Source organism: Electrona antarctica (genome assembly GCF_951216825.1).
Source record: "Electrona antarctica genome assembly, chromosome: 8".
In the NCBI taxonomy this organism is placed as follows: Eukaryota; Metazoa; Chordata; class Actinopteri; order Myctophiformes; family Myctophidae; genus Electrona; species Electrona antarctica.
This window is the reverse complement of record NC_136789.1, coordinates 32722619-32741582: the sequence shown is the minus strand read 5'-3', so window position 1 is coordinate 32741582 and position 18964 is coordinate 32722619. Positions and strand designations below refer to the sequence as shown.

Here is an 18964-nt window from a genome sequence, read left to right as displayed (position 1 = left end):
TTGTGAAAACGAGCATACACATGGAATGATCCACCACGGTCTATAACGGGGAGAGGCTAGTATCTGTGCTCACAATCACATTTATTAGTTATATATCCTTTATCACGAGCCTGGTATAAAAGTCAGATTATCAACGATATGACAACAACAAAACCCACACCATAATGGTAATAAAGCTGATCATTATAGCTCATTTATTTAATGTACCCCCTCATATCACCCCCCCGCCCTTACATTATAATGGTTTCTACCGACGATACCAATTCATTCTAACTAAGAGGTTTGCTTTGCTGGTTTCCATCTTTATTTGGTGAATTGTTGTTTAACGTGAACACCGGTCTGAAATTAAAAGGCTGCATGCATTAATAATGTTATAGATGTTTTACTTCATTGTAGCTTCTAGCGTGATTATGTACTTCTGAGTGAAACAGCAGCACACAACTGCGCAGCAGTAAAATGACCACCGCCACCCCCACGCTGGAATGAATGGTTTCTTCCATCATGGACGCCATTCAGACAAGGTAAATATTACTACAGTTATTCTGAAACAGAACACATTAAATGGATTAATTAGTTCCATCCTGGGAGGTATAGATGGAAATAACACCGAGGTGAAGAGCGTACTTTGAACCATAAAGGATATGTCATTATTTAAATGTGTGAACGATCTGATCTTATCTCGTCTCTCTGCACACACTGACTGACTGGACCATACAGCGAAATGAGATGCTGCTGTAGTGTTGCAATGTATGTTGAGGCTCTCTGATCTCTCTCTGTGTGTGTGTGTGTGTGTGTGTGTGTGTGTGTGTGTGTGTGTGTGTGTGTGTGTGTGTGTGTGTGTGTGTGTGTGTGTGTGTGTGTGTGTGTGTGTGTGTGTGTGTGTGTGTGTGTGTGTGTGTGTGTGTGTGTGTGTGTGAATGAGAGAAGGCGGGTTATCAAATCAAATAGGCCTATCTTTGGAGCACTGCTCATTCAAGAGAGAGAGTGTGAGTGTGTGTGTGAGTGTGTGTGTGTGTGAGAGAGGGAGAGAGAGAAAGACAGACAGAAGGCGGGTTATCAAATCAAATAGGCCTATCTTTGGAGCACTGCTCATTCAAGAGAGTGTGTGTGTGTGTGGGGGGGGGGGGGGGGGGGTGCTGTGTGTGTGTGTGTGTGTGTGTGTGTGTGTGTGTGTGTGTGTGTGTGTGTGTCAGAGACAGTCAGCCAGTGACAGAGTGAGAGTTGAGTTGAATTGTTGAATGAAGGTGAGAGGAGGACATGCCTACCTGTCTGGACTCCTGACAACATTTGCTGTAAAATTAAATAAACCTGGTCACTTCTACAATGGCCTAAACAGGATTATATATCAGCTTGAAACATTCTTCTCAATAGAAATGCAAAATCAGAAGTCAAAACTTGTTTTTTGGGACACCTGAAACTGAAAGGATATTCTGGGAGAACAACATTCACACAGGGACTAAACTATTGTTTCTTCACAGGGGAAACTAAACTGCCATCTGGGAATAACTCTCAACCTGAGTGAGTATCACTGATGTATACATAGGCTCGCCTCACAATCCAAAACGGAACTATACTATATATGTTTGTATTTTTATACCTGTAATTGCAATAGTAAGCCCAAACACAAAGAGCAGGGCTACCAGGACAAGATACATGCATCATTCTAGTGAGGGAGAGGTCAGAGGTTTGAAAGCACTTGGAACCTTTATTACAATGGAGGCTGTGTTGTGAATTAAGTAGACCTCTGTTGAATAGGTTCCCTGTGGTGAGTGAGTTGCTTTGATCTGCAGGCAAAAATAATGGTGAGCTTGGAGACCAAAATGACACCAGGCAGTGTGTCACATGTCAAAACGTATTAAACACATCCCAGTGTTTTCCCCCTAGCCAGAAGCTGATAGTGTTGGGGGGAGCTTTCACACATGCACACTCGTGCATCACGCATGCATGCGCCTGACCCGACCACAGTGCACACACGCGCCGCCTACTAAAACATCATGCTGTGGTGGCTGGTCATGATTGTGTGGTGGCGGGTGGCCTGACACACAATGATGCATAATACTGGACTGGTGGTGGCGGGTGGCCCGACACACAATGATGCATAATACTGGACTGGTGGTGGCGGGTGGCCCACCACACAATGATGCATAATACTGGACTGGTGGTGGCGGGTGGCCCGACACACAATGATGCATAATACTGGACTGTGGTGGAGGGTGGCCTACCACACAATGATGCATAATACTGGTGGTGGCGGGTGGCCTACCACACACACAATGATGCATAATACTGGACTGTGGTGGCGGGTGGCCCACCACACAATGATGCATAATACTGGTGGTGGCGGGTGGCCCACCACACAATGATGCATAATACTGGTGGTGGCGGGTGGCCCACCACACAATGATGCATAATACTGGACTGTGGTGGCGGGTGGCCCACCACACAATGATGCATAATACTGGACTGTGGTGGCGGGTGGCCCACCACACAATGATGCATAATACTGGACTGTGGTGGCGGGTGGCCCACCACACAATGATGCATAATACTGGACTGTGGTGGCGGGTGGCCCACCACACAATGATGCATAATACTGGACTGGTGGTGGCGGGTGGCCCACCACACAATGATGCATACTACTGGACTGTGGTGGCGGGTGGCCCACCACACAATGATGCATAATACTGGACTGTGGTGGCGGGTGGCCCACCACACAATGATGCATAATACTGGACTGTGGTGGCGGGTGGCCCACCACACAATGATGCATAATACTGGGGAAACACTGCATACTGAGGTTGGGTACACGAGGACGTCGCGGGCTGTTCCCCGCCTAAGTTTGGGAACGATATAAAACTTTACTGCGTCTACATTGCGGTCATCCAATCAGGAGAGATAACACATACAGAATACAGGATAAAGAAGTGAAATTGGAAGTGATGAAACAACTAGCTGGAACACTACAATTAAAGCTAATAAATGGGTTCTCTCTCCTGATTGGAAGAAATTGTCAACCCACCTCAAAATGTATTTTCTGTTTAATAAAAAGATAGAGAGGACTGGAGAGACCCCTCTTACTTAAATGCTAGGTGAGAATTTAAACAGCGACAAACTTACAAATCTAACTGGCTGTAAATGGCTGACCAAAGCACTGTACAAGTTAAAAATCAGAAAACAAAACAGCAGAAAAACATTGCAAAGGGGGGCATTATACAAGCAAAAGACAAAAGACAGAAGGTTACAGCAACACTACACAGCAAGGGGCCAGGGTCAGCTAATATGATTAAAGGCCAGGGAGAAAAAGTGAGCCTTGAGTGAAGATTTCAAAGCACGTTTGCAGAGGTGGTTGGAAGACATGAGTGAGGAGTACTGAGGGAGAATTGGGGATGGGCAAGATGTAATGTTCTGTACTACAACCTGTGATGGAAAAAGTACTCGCATCAATCAAATACTGCAAAGTAGATGTACTCTGTTACAAGTAGAAGTCCTGTATTCAAAGTGTACTTGAGTATAAGTGCAAAAGTATCTGCATCAAAATGTACATAAAGTACCAAAAGTCAAAGTGCTCGTTGTGCAGAATGTCCCATTTTTTTCACAAGTTTTCAAAATGTATGAAAAAATCGTTTGAAAATATCAGTCATTTTTGACTCCTCGTCTCCCACTAACCATGAAGTCTCTCCTCTTGACTCATCATCTCCCACTAACCATGAAGTCTCTCCTCTTGACTCATCGTCTCCCACTAACCATGAAGTCTCTCCTCTTGACTCATCATCTCCCACTAACCATGAAGTCTCTCCTCTTGACTCATCATCTCCCACTAACCATGAAGTCTCTCCTCTTGAATGTTTTATTCTTCTAGAATAATTCTAGACTTCCTCTGCTGCCACGTGAGAGAACATGAGTGAGCTGAAGGACTGTCCCCCGCTGAAGTACTATGACTTCAAGCCCGTGGAGCATGTCAAAGTGTGTCCCCGCTACACGGCCGTGCTCGGCCGCTCGGAGGACGACGGCATCGGCATCGAGGAGCTGGACACGCTCCAGTTGGAACTGGAGACTCTCCTGTCGTCGGCCAGCCGACGTCTCCGAGCCCTGGAGGAACAGAGACAGGTAGGTCGTTAACACCCCATCCGCACCCCCCCCCCCCCCCCCCCATGTTGCAACGCAATGGCTGATATTGTGCGATATCGCCAATATCAGCTCAAAGACGTCAGCTGGCCGACGACAGGAGAGTCTCCAGTTCCAACTGGAGCGTGTCCAGCTCCTCGCTCCTTGCCTGTGCAGATGAGGTGTAAGTAACGCACACAATTTATGGATGAGTTTTCTCAGAAAAATATTTGACCCTACTAGGGTCAGGGTCCTTTAGGATACTTTACCCTACTAGGGTCAGGGTCCTTTAGGATACTTTACCCTACTAGGGTCAGGGTCCTTTAGGATACTTTACCCTACTAGGGTCAGGGTCCTTTAGGATACTTTACCCTACTAGGGTCAGGGTCCTTTAGGATACTTTACCCTACTAGGGTCAGGGTCCTTTAGGATACTTTACCCTACTAGGGTCAGGGTCCTTTAGGATACTTTACCCTACTAGGGTCAGGGTCCTTTAGGATACTTGACCCTACTAGGGTCAGGGTCCTTTAGGATACTTTACCCTACTAGGGTCAGGGTCCTTTAGGATACTTTACCCTACTAGGGTCAGGGTCCTTTAGGATACTTACCCTACTAGGGTCAGGGTCCTTTAGGATACTTTACCCTACTAGGGTCAGGGTCCTTTAGGATACTTTACCCTACTAGGGTCAGGGTCCTTTAGTATACTTTACCCTACTAGGGTCAGGGTCCTTTAGGATACTTTACCCTACTAGGGTCAGGGGTCCTTTAGGATACTTTACCCTACTAGGGTCAGGGTCCTTTAGGATACTTTACCCTACTAGGGTCAGGGTCCTTTAGGATACTTTACCCTACTAGGGTCAGGGTCCTTTAGGATACTTGACCCTACTAGGGTCAGGGTCCTTTAGGATACTTTACCCTACTAGGGTCAGGGTCCTTTAGGATACTTGACCCTACTAGGGTCAGGGTCCTTTAGGAGTTTTAATGATTTCCGGTTCCTTAACGTTAACCTCAGGGTACAACACTTTTTGTTTTGTTTTTCTTCTTACTAATTATTTGATCTGCCCAAAACATTGTGTTTATTGTCATGATTTGTCACGATCCGAGTTGGCTTTGTCCGCGGTGTAAACGTCTTTAAATAAATACTTTTTGAAAAGCCTATTAGTCCAGTAATAATGTCATTTGACCTCAAACTAATTGCAAAAGAACAGCTCAGCTGATTTTGTATCTTCAATATATCCTGAATAACAGGAAAAAAGGTGCCTGGAATTGTCTGAGGGGAAAATGACGGCTATGGCCGTTATTAGCCCAAGGAGTGTTTTTATGCAAAACTAATGCTTGGAATGGATTCAGCATCACGAAAACACCCTAGTTTACATGCTACTTAACCCATTTGGGCCTGACGTAGAAATAAAAAAAACGTTCGCTCTGAAAGAATATATATTCAAAGATTTGTGCCGCATTTTTACGATTTTTCAAAAATAGCAGACCTAAAAGGTCGTAGCGCGCCACTCTGTGGCGCCCAAAATGGGTTAAAGCAAAAGGAAATCTAGAAAATATTTGCCTTATAATAGGATGTCAATGGTGGCCTGTACGGCCATTTTCAACACTTTCCCCTCAGACAATTCCAGGCAACTTTTTTCTGTTATTCAGGATATATTGAAGATACAAAATCAGCTGAGTTTGGTTCTTTTGCAATTTAGTTTGAGGTTGATCCTGTATTTTCCATAGAGTTCCTGTACTATATGGGGAAAATGTATGGGGAATCATTTCCTGGGCCACTCGTCGTTCTGAAAGGGGTCGGGGCTGCGACACTCTATAGCGTGGCGTCGATGAAGGAAACGTTAATGCCATCATGACCAGATAGTGGCCTTGTGGTTAGAGTGTCCGCCCTGAAACTGGGAGGTCGGGGTTCAATCCCCGGCCGGGGTCATACCAAAGACTGTAAAATGGGACCCAATGCCTCCCTGCTTGGCACTCAGCATTAATGGGTTGGATTGGGGAATCGAATCAACTAATGAAATGATTTCCTAGCCGTGGCACGGCTGCAGCTCACCGCTCCTTGGCTGCGTGCGGCTCACCGCTCCAAGAGATGGGCCAAATTTCATTGGTAACGTGTGTGACAAATCGTACGACTTTGACTTTGATCATGCTATATTTCTCAGATTCTCACAGACTGGCAGGACAAGAAGGGAGACAAGCGCTTCCTGAAGTTGGGTAAAGACCCCGACCCCTCTGCCTCGTCTCGCCAAAAATCCAAAAAGCAGAAGTTGGACGGCAAAGGTGGCCACGCGCCGGGACCCGGTCCCGGTAGATCCAAAACAAAAAACCTCCAGGCCAAAGTCCACGGATACGAGCTCACCGAAGAGTCCCAAGAGATTCCCCGCACCCCAAAGAATGATGCCCCGAACAGGTCAGAAAAACGGCAACTATTCACTGATATTGTAAGCTGCCCTACAAAGCCACGCTGTGTTTTATTTGTGTATCCCAAAAGGTCAAATTAGCCTTCGTGATTGATTTTGGGGGATAAACAATGACATCAAGAACATATTTACAATTAGTGTAATATAAATTATTTGTCTATCTAATTTGACTGACCAGTTGAAACACTTTTACACCCATTATCAGCCATGTGTTGTCCCGTAGTTACGGCACTGGCTCTGTAGGGCATGTGTTGTCCCGTAGTTACTGCACTGGCTCTGTAGGGCATGTGTTGTCCCGTAGTTACTGCACTGGCTCTGTAGGGCATGTGTTGTCCCGTAGTTACTGCACTGGCTCTGTAGGGCATGTGTTGTCCCGTAGTTACTGCACTGGCTCTGTAGGGCATGTGTTGTCCCGTAGTTACTGCACTGGCTCTGTAGGGCATGTGTTGTCCCGTAGTTACTGCCCTGGCTCTGTAGGGCATGTGTTGTCCCGTAGTTACTGCACTGGCTCTGTAGGGCATGTGTTGTCCCGTAGTTACTGCACTGGCTCTGTAGGGCATGTGTTGTCCCGTAGTTACTGCACTGGCTCTGTAGGGCATGTGTTGTCCCGTAGTTACTGCACTGGCTCTGTAGGGCATGTGTTGTCCCGTAGTTACTGCACTGGCTCTGTAGGGCATGTGTTGTCCCGTAGTTACTGCACTGGCTCTGTAGGGCATGTGTTGTCCCGTAGTTACTGCCCTGGCTCTGTAGGGCATGTGTTGTCCCGTAGTTACTGCACTGGCTCTGTAGGGCATGTGTTGTCTCGTAGTTACTGCACTGGCTCTGTAGGGCATGTGTTGTCCCGTAGTTACTGCACTGGCTCTGTAGGGCATGTGTTGTCCCGTAGTTACTGCACTGGCTCTGTAGGGCATGTGTTGTCCCGTAGTTACTGCACTGGCTCTGTAGGGCATGTGTTGTCCCGTAGTTACTGCACTGGCTCTGTAGGGCATGTGTTGTCCCGTAGTTACTGCCCTGGCTCTGTAGGGCATGTGTTGTCCCGTAGTTACTGCACTGGCTCTGTAGGGCATGTGTTGTCCCGTAGTTACTGCCCTGGCTCTGTAGGGCATGTGTTGTCCCGTAGTTACTGCACTGGCTCTGTAGGGCATGTGTTGTCCCGTAGTTACTGCACTGGCTCTGTAGGGCATGTGTTGTCCCGTAGTTACTGCCCTGGCTCTGTAGGGCAGTGTAATTATATATCTGGTGTCTCCTCCTTTTTTCACTCTGCAAGTCTGCATTGCTCCTTTATACTGTCTTACGACATCCCCTAGAGGCCTAGACAGGGATATACACCATCTCTGGACTAGGTTGTAATATAACAGCAGAATACATAGCTGTATAAAAGTATAAAAGTCTACTTTACTTGAATGTTTTTCCTGAAAGGTCAGATATAAGGTCATGCATGCAAATTCAAGGGTGGGAGGATTCATATTATTCTTGCACCATTTTATATGAAATGTTGAAATTTATTATGTTTCTGCAGATTTTGGGCATCGGTTGAACCATACTGTGCTGACATCACGAATGAAGAAATCCGAGTGCTCGAGGAACTTCTGAAGGCCCCAGACGATGAGGCTGAATATTACAAAGTATGACTTAAAGCCATTCATATAGAATATATGCACATGTTTTATAATGCATATACACAAGTGCATGTACACAAGAGTTTGTCAGAAGCTGTCAGAACCCCCCCCCCCTAAAACATCCGGCAGTGGTCCTTGAGGGGGTTCCAGGTGGTCCCCAGGGGTCCTTGAGGGGGGTTCCAGATGGTCCCGACTCCCCAGACTCCCCAGTGGTCCTTGAGGGGGTTCCAGGTGGTCCCCAGTGGTCCTTGAGGGGGTTCCAGGGGGTCCCCAGACTCCCCAGTGGTCCTTGAGGGGGTTCCAGGTGGTCCCCAGGGGTCCTTGAGGGGGGTTCCAGATGGTCCCGACTCCCCAGACTCCCCAGTGGTCCTTGAGGGGGTTCCAGGTGGTCCCCAGTGGTCCTTGAGGGGGTTCCAGGGGGTCCCCAGTGGTCCTTGAGGGGGTTCCAGATGGTCCCGACTCCCCAGTGGTCCTTGAGGGGGTTCCAGGTGGTCCCCAGGGGTCCTTGAGGGGGTTCCAGGTGGTCCCCAGTGGTCCTTGAGGGGGTCCCAGGTGGTCCCCAGTGGTCCTTGAGGGGGTTCCAGGTGGTCCCCAGTGGTCCTTGAGGGGGTCCCAGGTGGTCCCCAGTGGTCCTTGAGGGGGTTCCAGGTGGTCCCCAGGGGTCCTTGAGGGGGTTCCAGGTGGTCCCCAGTGGTCCTTGAGGGGGTTCCAGGTGGTCCCCAGGGGTCCTTGAGGGGGTTCCAGGTGGTCCCCAGGGGTCCTTGAGGGGGTTCCAGGTGGTCCCCAGGGGTCCTTGAGGGGGTTCCAGGTGGTCCCCAGTGGTCCTTGAGGGGGTTCCAGGAGGTCCCCAGGGGTCCTTGAGGGAGTTCCAGGGGGTCCCCAGGGGTCCTTGAGGGGGTTCCAGGTGGTCCCCAGGGGTCCTTGAGGGGGTTCCAGGTGGTCCCCAGTGGTCCTTGAGGGGGTTCCAGGTGGTCCCCAGGGGTCCTTGAGGGGGTTCCAGGTGGTCCCCAGGGGTCCTTGAGGGGGTTCCAGGTGGTCCCCAGTGGTCCTTGAGGGGGTTCCAGGAGGTCCCCAGGGGTCCTTGAGGGAGTTCCAGGGGGTCCCCAGGGGTCCTTGAGGGGGTTCCAGGTGGTCCCCAGGGGTCCTTGAGGGGGTTCCAGGTGGTCCCCAGTGGTCCTTGAGGGGGTTCCAGGTGGTCCCCAGGGGTCCTTGAGGGGGTTCCAGGTGGTCCCCAGGGGTCCTTGAGGGGGTTCCAGGTGGTCCCCAGGGGTCATTGAGGGGGTTCCAGGTGGTCCCCAGACTCCCCAGTGGTCATTGAGGGGGTTCCAGGTGGTCCCCAGTGGTCCTTGAGGGGGTTCCAGGTGGTCCCCAGGGGTCCTTGAGGGGGTTCCAGGTGGTCCCCAGGGGTCCTTGAGGGGGTTCCAGGTGGTCCCCAGTGGTCCTTGAGGGGGTTCCAGGTGGTCCCCAGTGGTCCTTGAGGAGGTTCCAGGTGGTCCCCAGTGGTCCTTGAGGGGGTTCCAGGTGGTCCCCAGGGGTCCTTGAGGGGGTTCCAGGGGGTCCCCAGGGGTCCTTGAGGGGGTTCCAGGTGGTCCCCAGGGGTCCTTGAGGGGGTTCCAGGTGGTCCCCAGTGGTCCTTGAGGGGGTTCCAGGTGGTCCCCAGGGGTCCTTGAGGGGGTTCCAGGGGGTCCCCAGGGGTCCTTGAGGGGGTTCCAGGTGGTCCCCAGGGGTCCTTGAGGGGGTTCCAGGTGGTCCCCAGTGGTCCTTGAGGGGGTTCCAGGTGGTCCCCAGTGGTCCTTGAGGAGGTTCCAGGTGGTCCCCAGGGGTCCTTGAGGTTGTGCCCTTATAGATCTTTAACTCTTGAGAGTTTAACATTTTTATGTTTTTTTTGTGGACAAAATGTTATCCAACCGACAACAAAATATTCTGAGTTTTGGGTCTGAGAGGCTAAATGTCATCAAACGGTGGTCCCGTACATAACGGGGCTTGATGGGCCACCGTTCTAACTGAAACACTGGCCCAGACCGTCCTGATGGGCCACCGTTCTAACTGAAACACTGGCCCAGACCGTCCTGATGGGCCACCGTTCTAACTGAAACACTGGCCCAGACCGTCCTGATGAACAGTTCTAACTGAAACACTGGCACTGACTGTCCAGTTCTAACTGAAACACTGGCACAGACTGTCCAGTTCTAACTGAAACACTGGCACAGACTGTCCAGTTCTAACTGAAACACTGGCCCAGACCGTCCAGATGAATTTGAAAAGTAGTACGTGGAATTGTCGATAACAGACGGGATGTGGATCTCTTTAGATCCCAGCTCTGGGGAAACACTACTCCCAGCGCTGGGCCCAGGAGGACCTTCTGGAGGAGCAGAGGGAAGGAGCGCGGGCCAACGACAAGAAGAAGAACCTGACGGGAGGAGGACCGCTCTCTGAGCTGGACGCCAAGGGTACATTTTTTTTATTTCGGTTTTTTTAGTCATAGTCTTGTGAATCAAATTTCATTTAGTTTTAGTCATATTTCAGTCCCCTGATATGTTTTAGTGTTAGTCGACTAAATACAGTTGATTTTGTCGACTAACCTTTTTAGCAGGCCTTGATGGAGTTATACTCATGGTGGATTTTACACTTTTACACATTTCACACTGACTTGTCTTTTAGTTCTACTGGATCTCTAAAATTTTAGTCTAGTTTTTATTTGTTGACGAAATTGTCAGTATATTTAGTTTTAGTCATCATAGCTTAGTTTTGTTTGTTTTTTTGATTAGTTTTAGTCAGTGGAGAAAAAGTAGTCGATGGACATTTTTCGTCATAGTTTTAGTAGGCTAGACGAAATCAACACGGGTACAGCAACTGTGAAACCTGTGTGGTGTTGTCTGGTGAATGCGTCTTTTAGCTACACCATGCGTCCACCACGTGGTTATTGATTAACTTGATGTCTGCTGATGGTCTTCCTCCAGACGTGGATTCTCTGCTGAAAAAGTCCGAGTCCCAACACGATTCTCCAGAAGACGGCTGTCCCTTCGGCCCGCTCACCCAGCGTCTGCTCCAGGCCCTGGTGGAGGTGAGTCCCTTCGGCCCGCTCACACAGCGCCTGCTCCAGGCCCTGGTGGAGGTGAGTCCCTTCGGCCCGCTCACACAGCGCCTGCTCCAGGCCCTGGTGGAGGTGAGTCCCTTCGGCCCGCTCACACAGCGCCTGCTCCAGGCCCTGGTGGAGGTGAGTCCCTTCGGCCCGCTCACACAGCGCCTGCTCCAGGCCCTGGTGGAGGTGAGTCCCTTCGGCCCGCTCACACAGCGCCTGCTCCAGGCCCTGGTGGAGGTGAGTCCCTTCGGCCCGCTCACACAGCGTCTGCTCCAGGCCCTGGTGGAGGTGAGTCCCCTCTGCCCGCTCACACAGCGTCTGCTCCAGGCCCTGGTGGAGGTGAGTCCCTTCGGCCCGCTCACACAGCGCCTGCTCCAGGCCCTGGTGGAGGTGAGTCCCCTCGGCCCGCTCACACAGCGCCTGCTCCAGGCCCTGGTGGAGGTGAGTCCCTTCGGCCCGCTCACACAGCGCCTGCTCCAGGCCCTGGTGGAGGTGAGTCCCCTCGGCCCGCTCACACAGCGCCTGCTCCAGGCCCTGGTGGAGGTGAGTCCCTTCGGCCCGCTCACGCAGCGCCTGCTCCAGGCCCTGGTGGAGGTGAGTCCCTTCGGCCCGCTCACGCAGCGCCTGCTCCAGGCCCTGGTGGAGGTGAGTCCCTTCGGCCCGCTCACGCAGCGCCTGCTCCAGGCCCTGGTGGAGGTGAGTCCCTTCGGCCCGCTCACGCAGCGCCTGCTCCAGGCCCTGGTCGAGGTGAGACGGAGCACTTCATGGTGCTTTGACATTCTGTGCACTCAATGGGCTCTATAGGGATGACCTTTTTACGCAGAGCCTGGTAGTCCATGGTCACTGAGGGAGCGCTTGTTTTACAGGTGACCGGATTAACTCATACATAGCTAAATGGCAGTAGCAATAGTTCAGCACAGGCTAACATAGATTTAGAAAGAGAGTTGTAAGATAAAAAAAAAGAAGTAAAATAACTAACTTTTTGTTAAAAATTTCTTTATCCTGGATTTGTTAAAAGAAGTGAAATATGTACAAGGCCTAGAATGAGTTAAGGTTGGTGAGGGGTCCGTTAAAACGACCGGATTAAGGTTGGTGAGGGATGCGCTGCTCCGTGCTTGCGGTTGTGGTTAGGTTAGGGTTTGAGGTAGGTAGTAGCCAGCGCTGTAAAACGAGCGTCCCATCAGTGCCCATCGAAACCGAGGCTCTGCGTAAATGGTAGTCCCGGGCTCTATACACGACACACGCCATTTTGGAAAGAACTTGGGGCCCCTTCCATCAGGGTGCTGCTATTGTTGCGTTTTGGCTCACTGGAAACACTCTGCTACAGCAGTGGGTCTCAAAGTGTCCTTGAGAGGGTTCCAAACGGCCCCGTACGGGTCTGTAAGTCTGAGAGTGTACAAATGGAACTGAAGAAATGGAAAGAGTTATGGGGGGTCCTTGAAATTAAAATGTTTGAGAACCACTGTACGCTAAATGGAATAGAGCCTTACTTAGTATCATCGCTAACACCTGAAGGAAGTAGGGATTAGGGAAGGGACCCGGAAGTAGGAAGAGTTATCCGGTGTGCATAGAGCCCATAAACGCATTAAAACCAGGAAGGCATCTGTAATTCTTAATTACAAAAACGTTGGATAACTACTGCTTTAGAAGGCAATTGTAGAATCACAGAACACCATATTATGTCATTAATCAAATGACATAATATGGCATTCTGTGTTCTGTTTTGTATTCCCTGACGTATCGGGTACGGTCGCCCCTAAACCTTCTCGCCCTTTGTTTGTTTTCCGCCGACCTCATGCCGACCGCTCGGTCCGACGGTTATTGTATTCTTTATTTTGTTTTACTGAGAATAAGGTTAGAACTAAGTTTAATGTTAGACATAGTTTTACTGGGGCTAAGTTTAGGTACAGTATAGGGTTAGGTTTAGGCATAGTTTTACTGAGGTTAAGGTTAGGAATAAGGTTAGGTTTAACCGTTTAAGCATAATTTACTTAGATTACTTTAGGAATACCAGGCCAGTTCCGCCGGCTGTCTGGCCGGGGCGAGTTGGTAAAGGGGCGACTCGTTTGGTATTCCCTGTGACTCCTCCTCACTGATATGTGACTGTGTGTTCCCTGTGACTCCTCCTCACTGATATGTGACTGTGTGTTCCCTGTGACTCCTCCTCACTGATATGTGACTGTGTGTTCCCTGTGACTCCTCCTCACTGATATGTGACTGTGTGTTCCCTGTGACTCCTCCTCACTGATATGTGACTGTGTGTTCCCTGTGACTCCTCCTCACTGATATGTGACTGTGTGCTGGCAGGAGAATATCATATCGCCCATGGAGGACTCTCCCATTCCAGACATTTCCGGGAAGGACGATGGAGCTGGGACGTCTCCTCGAAGCCAGGGCAAAGCTTTCAGGTACTGCAATTACAGTTTACACATCATCTCTTGTACAATATTAAATTTACTTTAAATCCCATGCCGATATCATTTGTTTGCTTGTTTATTACAAGAAAACACATTACAAGTGTCACATGACACGTTTAAAATTGCTGATTTTCTTGCAGTTCACCTTTCTCTCAATCAAATTGTTCAAGACGGTATTCCCATTGAAGGAAATACTGCGACAACAGCAATGCATTGTGGGACATCTTAGTACCTTGAGTAGCATCAGCCAGCCACATGCTTCTTGCTAATTAACTATACATCTGGATATTTGTATGTTTAGTAATTCAGTGTACACACCTAAAACACCCATTTTACACATATCTATTATAGTGACTAGTACCTGTTTTAGATCAGGGGTACTTCTCAACCTGGGGGTCGTCAAATTGTTTTCAGGGGGCTCCAGATTATACAAGGTCGTGAGACATGGCCATAGCATTTCTGGGGGTCCCCAGCCAATAACGTCGAGAACATGGATATTAAAAAAAATAGATGCCTCATTGGCCGCTGCAGGTCGTTGGAGCCATGTGTGTCGAAGGAGGTGCGGAACAATTTACACTGGGGGAGGAACTACGTCACTCAAGTGACTACTGGCCAATCACAGCGCATCTTTTCCGGGACTTATCAGACCCAAACATGCGCTCTGTGACGCACGCTCATGCTTCCGCGGGGCTTCACAAAGGAATCTCGGGAAAGTGTTGCCCTCCCTTGAGCACATATACGCTCCAGAGCCCTCCCTTGAGCACATATACGCTCCAGAGCCCTCCCTTGAGCACATATACGCTCCAGAGCCCTCCCTTGAGCACATATACGCTCCAGAGCCCTCCCTTGAGCACATATACGCTCCAGAGCCCTCCCTTGAGCACATATACGCTCCAGAGCCCTCCCTTGAGCACATATACGCTCCAGAGCCCTCCCTTGAGCACATATACGCTCCAGAGCCCTCCCTTGAGCACATATACGCTCCAGAGCCCTCCCTTGAGCACATATACGCTCCAGAGCCCTCCCTTGAGCACATATACGCTCCAGAGCCTTCCCTTGAGCACATATACGCTCCAGAGCCCTCCCTTGAGCACATATACGCTCCAGAGCCCTCCCTTGAGCACATATACGCTCCAGAGCCCTCCCTTGAGCACATATACGCTCCAGAGCCCTCCCTTGAGCACATATACGCTCCAGAGCCCTCCCTTGAGCACATATACGCTCCAGAGCCCTCCCTTGAGCACATATACGCTCCAGAGCCCTCCCTTGAGCACATATACGCTCCAGAGCCCTCCCTTGAGCACATATACGCTCCAGAGCCCTCCCTTGAGCACATACACTCCAGAGCCGGAAAGGGTGTCTACCTTTATATGTCTTTGGTCGAGAACCCCTGTTTTAGATTATAGCCATAGTCTCATTTTAAACGGAATATGCCACCCAGCTGAATACATGCTTGGGACGGTAACTCTATTGACTGGTGACACACTCTTCCACAGCTTGATTATAATTTAGTTAACCTATTAACCCATTTTGACCTGAGATCAGATTCTAAAAATGTCTTCTACATCCTGACAGTTTTCTGAAAAAGCTATGTTTCTGTCAGTCGTTCTTCGATTTTTCAAAAATAGCAGACCTACAAGCTCGTAGCGCGCCACTCGGTGGCGCGCTATGAGCTTGTAGATCTGCTATTTTTCAATAGCTAAAGCATAACATAATGCTAACACCAAAAGGGGTTCCCGGCTTCCCGCCCAAAATGGGTTAAAGCCGGGAAAGTGTCCTTTCAGATTTTTTGCGTTGGCTGTACAAAAATACTAGATAACAAGTATATATAATATAAGTAAGTATAGCGTCACTTTGTGCGTCTTGCAATGTGCATTTGTAGAATCTGCCTCAGGTCTGACTCTGAACGGGTTATTTAAAAAGAAAAAAACCTTATCCTTACGCTTTTCCTCTGCCCACATGGATTAAAGTTCTCAGTCGCCACGACTGATTTCAGTCATTTGGATTCCATAGAAGCCCAGCGTGTCTTCTCTGAAAGCATGCTGCGCACCGAAAATAGCCGATCTACAAGCTCACAACACGTCGCAGCGTGACGTGTTGTTAGTTATTTTTTAGTATTTGAAGTGATCAAAACTTGCAATAGAATACAGGTTTAGAAGCATCTTCCAGAAACATGAATGGTCTCATCATGTCAGAAATGTCATGATTTCTTCAGCCGGTCGGCCTATAAAACGATCATCATTCCATTTTTCAGTCTTGAGATTTTATTTTTGCTTTTTATTCCATGATGTGAATGGTCTCACAAACATGAATGGTCTCACAAAATGTCACGATTTATTCAGCCGGTCGGCCTATAAAACGATCATCATTCCATTTTTGCAGTCTTTAAATTTTTGCTTTTTATTCCATGATGATGTAGCCCAATAATATAATCCACCTGTTCTCCTCCTCCTCTCTGCAGCGTTCCTCACACGCGCTCCCTGGAGGCGCGCATCAAGGAGGAGCTGGTGTCCCAGGGGCTGCTGGACTCCGAGGAGCGTCCCGCGGGAGGAGACTCCGAGGACGAGGTCCTGGCGGAGCTCCACAAGAGGCAGGCGGAGCTCAAAGCTCTGAGCGCTCACAACAGATCCCGCAAGCAGGAGCTGCTCCGGTGAGGACGGACGGACGTGCATCCACACAGAGATAATATTAATAACCCATTTAGACCTGAGGATGACGCATCCGTGTCGCCTTATAACTTTTAACCACTTTAACGATTCTTTTTAAACTTTATCTGTTGAAAAATTGCAGATCTACAAGCTCGCTAAGCTTGCTATTTTTGAAAGATCGTGAAAATGTGTGCAAATCTTTGAATATATATTCTTTTCAAACTCAAATCTTTGCTTCTGGGACGTCCCTGGAAACAACATCTTTTCGGATGGGGGTCGGCTGCTAAATAGATAAAATGTCGTTGACATAAATGTTTGAGCACCACTGATATAGAAACAGGTTTTTGAGAAAACTGTAGTAGAATCTGCCAGGTTTTAATGGGATAAACAAGAGTCTAATAACGACATGGCTTCCATAAGGATCTCTGAGGTGCCTCAATATAAAGATGTACCCTCCTTTTTCTTGAATAGCACTGTTATAATGTACTACTAGGCAACCTAGAGGTGTGCATAGTTATACACGTATTCATTCACCAGTTATTTATATATATATTTTTTTTAAAGATATTTTTTTTGCGGCTTACGCCTTTTATTGGTTTTTGAAGGGACAGACAGTAGGCTGACAGGAAACGGGAGAGAGATGGGGGAAGACATGCAGTAAAGGCCGTGTCGGGCTCGGGAGTCGAACCCGCGGCACACTGCGACTGGATTACCAGTCGGGTGCCCAGACGGTTACGCCACCGCCTGGGCCATTCACCAGTTAGTTGAGCCACTTCAGCACCCTCTGGTGCACATATTTGTGGAAAGAGTGGCCTACAATAATTGTCGCTTCGCAGCTCAACTAAAATAGTTCCCACATCAAGTTCCAGTGTTTCAAGTGATTATTGTGACAATGGCCGTCGTTTTTTTTTGTCTGTTGCTTCTGACCGCCAGGCTAGCCAAGGAGGAGATGCGTAAACAGGAGCTGAGGCAGAGGGTCCGGGTATCCGACAACGAGGTCATGGAGGGATTCCGCCGCATCATGGCGGCCAGGCAGAAGAAACGCACGCCCACCAAGAAGGAGAAGGACCAGGCATGGAAAGCCCTGAAGGAGAGAGACAGCATCCTCAAGTTACTGGACGGATAGATGGAGGAGGGGGAGGAGGAGGGGGTGCCCTGCTACACACGTTTCCAATGCCATCAATGCATTGCAAAAAATCACGTTTTAATCAGAGCATTGAATGCCCTCAGTAGCCATCTACTGACCTACCAATATCTCGGTAGGCTGCATTCTGTGCGGTTGATCACGGCTACCAGCGACGACGCGCGTTGTCAACTAATTGCTTGGCCGTTTAAGACTGATATGAGGTTAGGGGATTTACGTGGCAGGTTAAGGCTGAGGTTAGGGGACTTATGTGGCCGGTTAAGGCTGAGGTTAGAGTTAGAGTAGGCTACATAATTTCTCCTAAACGTTACAATATTCATTTCGCGCTGGAGACGGTTGCGGTAGGTCAGTAGATGCGTCTACTGCAGCATTCAATGCTTAAATGATTAAACGTGATCTTGTCCCTTTCAATGCATTGATGGCATTCGAATCCGCAACCTGAAATGAGGCCGACGCACAGCATACTCCCGAGTGTTCGTTTGACAAACATGGACCATAAGGGTCCACTTTTACACCATCACAGAGTTCAATTAACACTCAGGAGGTTACTGCATGAGAGATATGGGTAAAGGCTCATTCATAGTCTGGATTTTCGGTGGTGAGGTGACCACCGCTCCGGTGGTGAGGTGACCACCGCTCCGGTGGTGAGGTGACCACCGCAGCTGAAATAACGTTGAGCGGTGGTGAGTAAAAACAGAGAGAAGGGTGGCGGTGGTTTGCTCTTCACCGCGGCGCGTGACGTCATGTTGTAGTTCGGTGGTCACCTCAGTGATGTCATGTTGTAGTTCGGTGGTCACCTCAGTGATGTCATGTTGTAGTTCGGTGGTCACCTCACCACCGAAAATCCAGACTATGAATAACACTTTATTTTGTTTTGTTTTTGTTCGTTCTTTTGATTAACAATGAGTACGAATGTGGTTATAGTTTGTGCTCCATAGAGCGCCCTTCTGTGGCCAGCAGCTGGCCATAAACATTTCTTTTTTCTAACGATTCTTGTGACAGTTGTGTACAGTATTGTATTATAAAATACTGTTGACTGGAGGCATGTATATTTTGATTGGGGATATTTTTGTAGCATGTGTGTAGTAAACATTGTGACAAATGTGTTAGACTGTCGGTAGGCGTTCGAAGACTATTTCTACGCTTGTTTTTCCGTTGTGGTTGTTTTTTCACTTTTTTAAGTTGTTTCTGTTTACCATGTATCACCATGAAAAATAATAACTGAATGTTTGAATAAATTAAATATCAAGACTTTTTTTGCAAGCTGTCAGACTTTATAATGTGTGTCCCTACCTATAATGTACAGTAGTCTGTGTCCCTACCTATAATGTACAGTAGTCTGTGTCCCTACCTATAATGTACAGTAGTCTGTGTCCCTACGTATAATGTACAGTAGTCTGTGTCCCTACCTATAATGTACAGTAGTCTGTGTCCCTACCTATAATGTACAGTAGTCTGTGTCCCTACCTATAATGTACAGTAGTCTGTGTCCCTACCTATATAATGTACAGTAGTCTGTGTCCCTACCTA

General features: G+C 48.8%; 1 protein-coding gene across 4 annotated transcripts; it reads left to right on the top strand.

Annotated features, from left to right (window-relative positions):
- The first annotated feature begins 322 nt into the window (after positions 1–322).
- Positions 323–18685, top strand: tada3l (transcriptional adaptor 3-like). Of its 4 annotated transcripts, none has more exons than XM_079507537.1 (10): positions 323–521; positions 1479–1518; positions 3860–4107; positions 6267–6514; positions 8044–8149; positions 10455–10593; positions 11104–11207; positions 13533–13633; positions 16104–16292; positions 17224–18685. In XM_079507537.1, exons 3-10 carry the CDS (start codon positions 3898–3900, stop codon positions 17414–17416), a joined length of 1290 nt encoding a protein of 429 aa, XP_079363663.1. In that variant the 5' UTR covers positions 323–521; positions 1479–1518; positions 3860–3897; the 3' UTR covers positions 17417–18685. The 4 variants fall into 4 exon arrangements, with proteins under 4 accessions (XP_079363663.1, XP_079363666.1, XP_079363665.1 ...); XM_079507540.1 differs by lacking the exon at positions 323–521 and adding an exon at positions 592–611; XM_079507539.1 differs by lacking the exon at positions 323–521 and adding an exon at positions 727–747.
- The last annotated feature ends 279 nt before the right edge of the window (positions 18686–18964 follow it).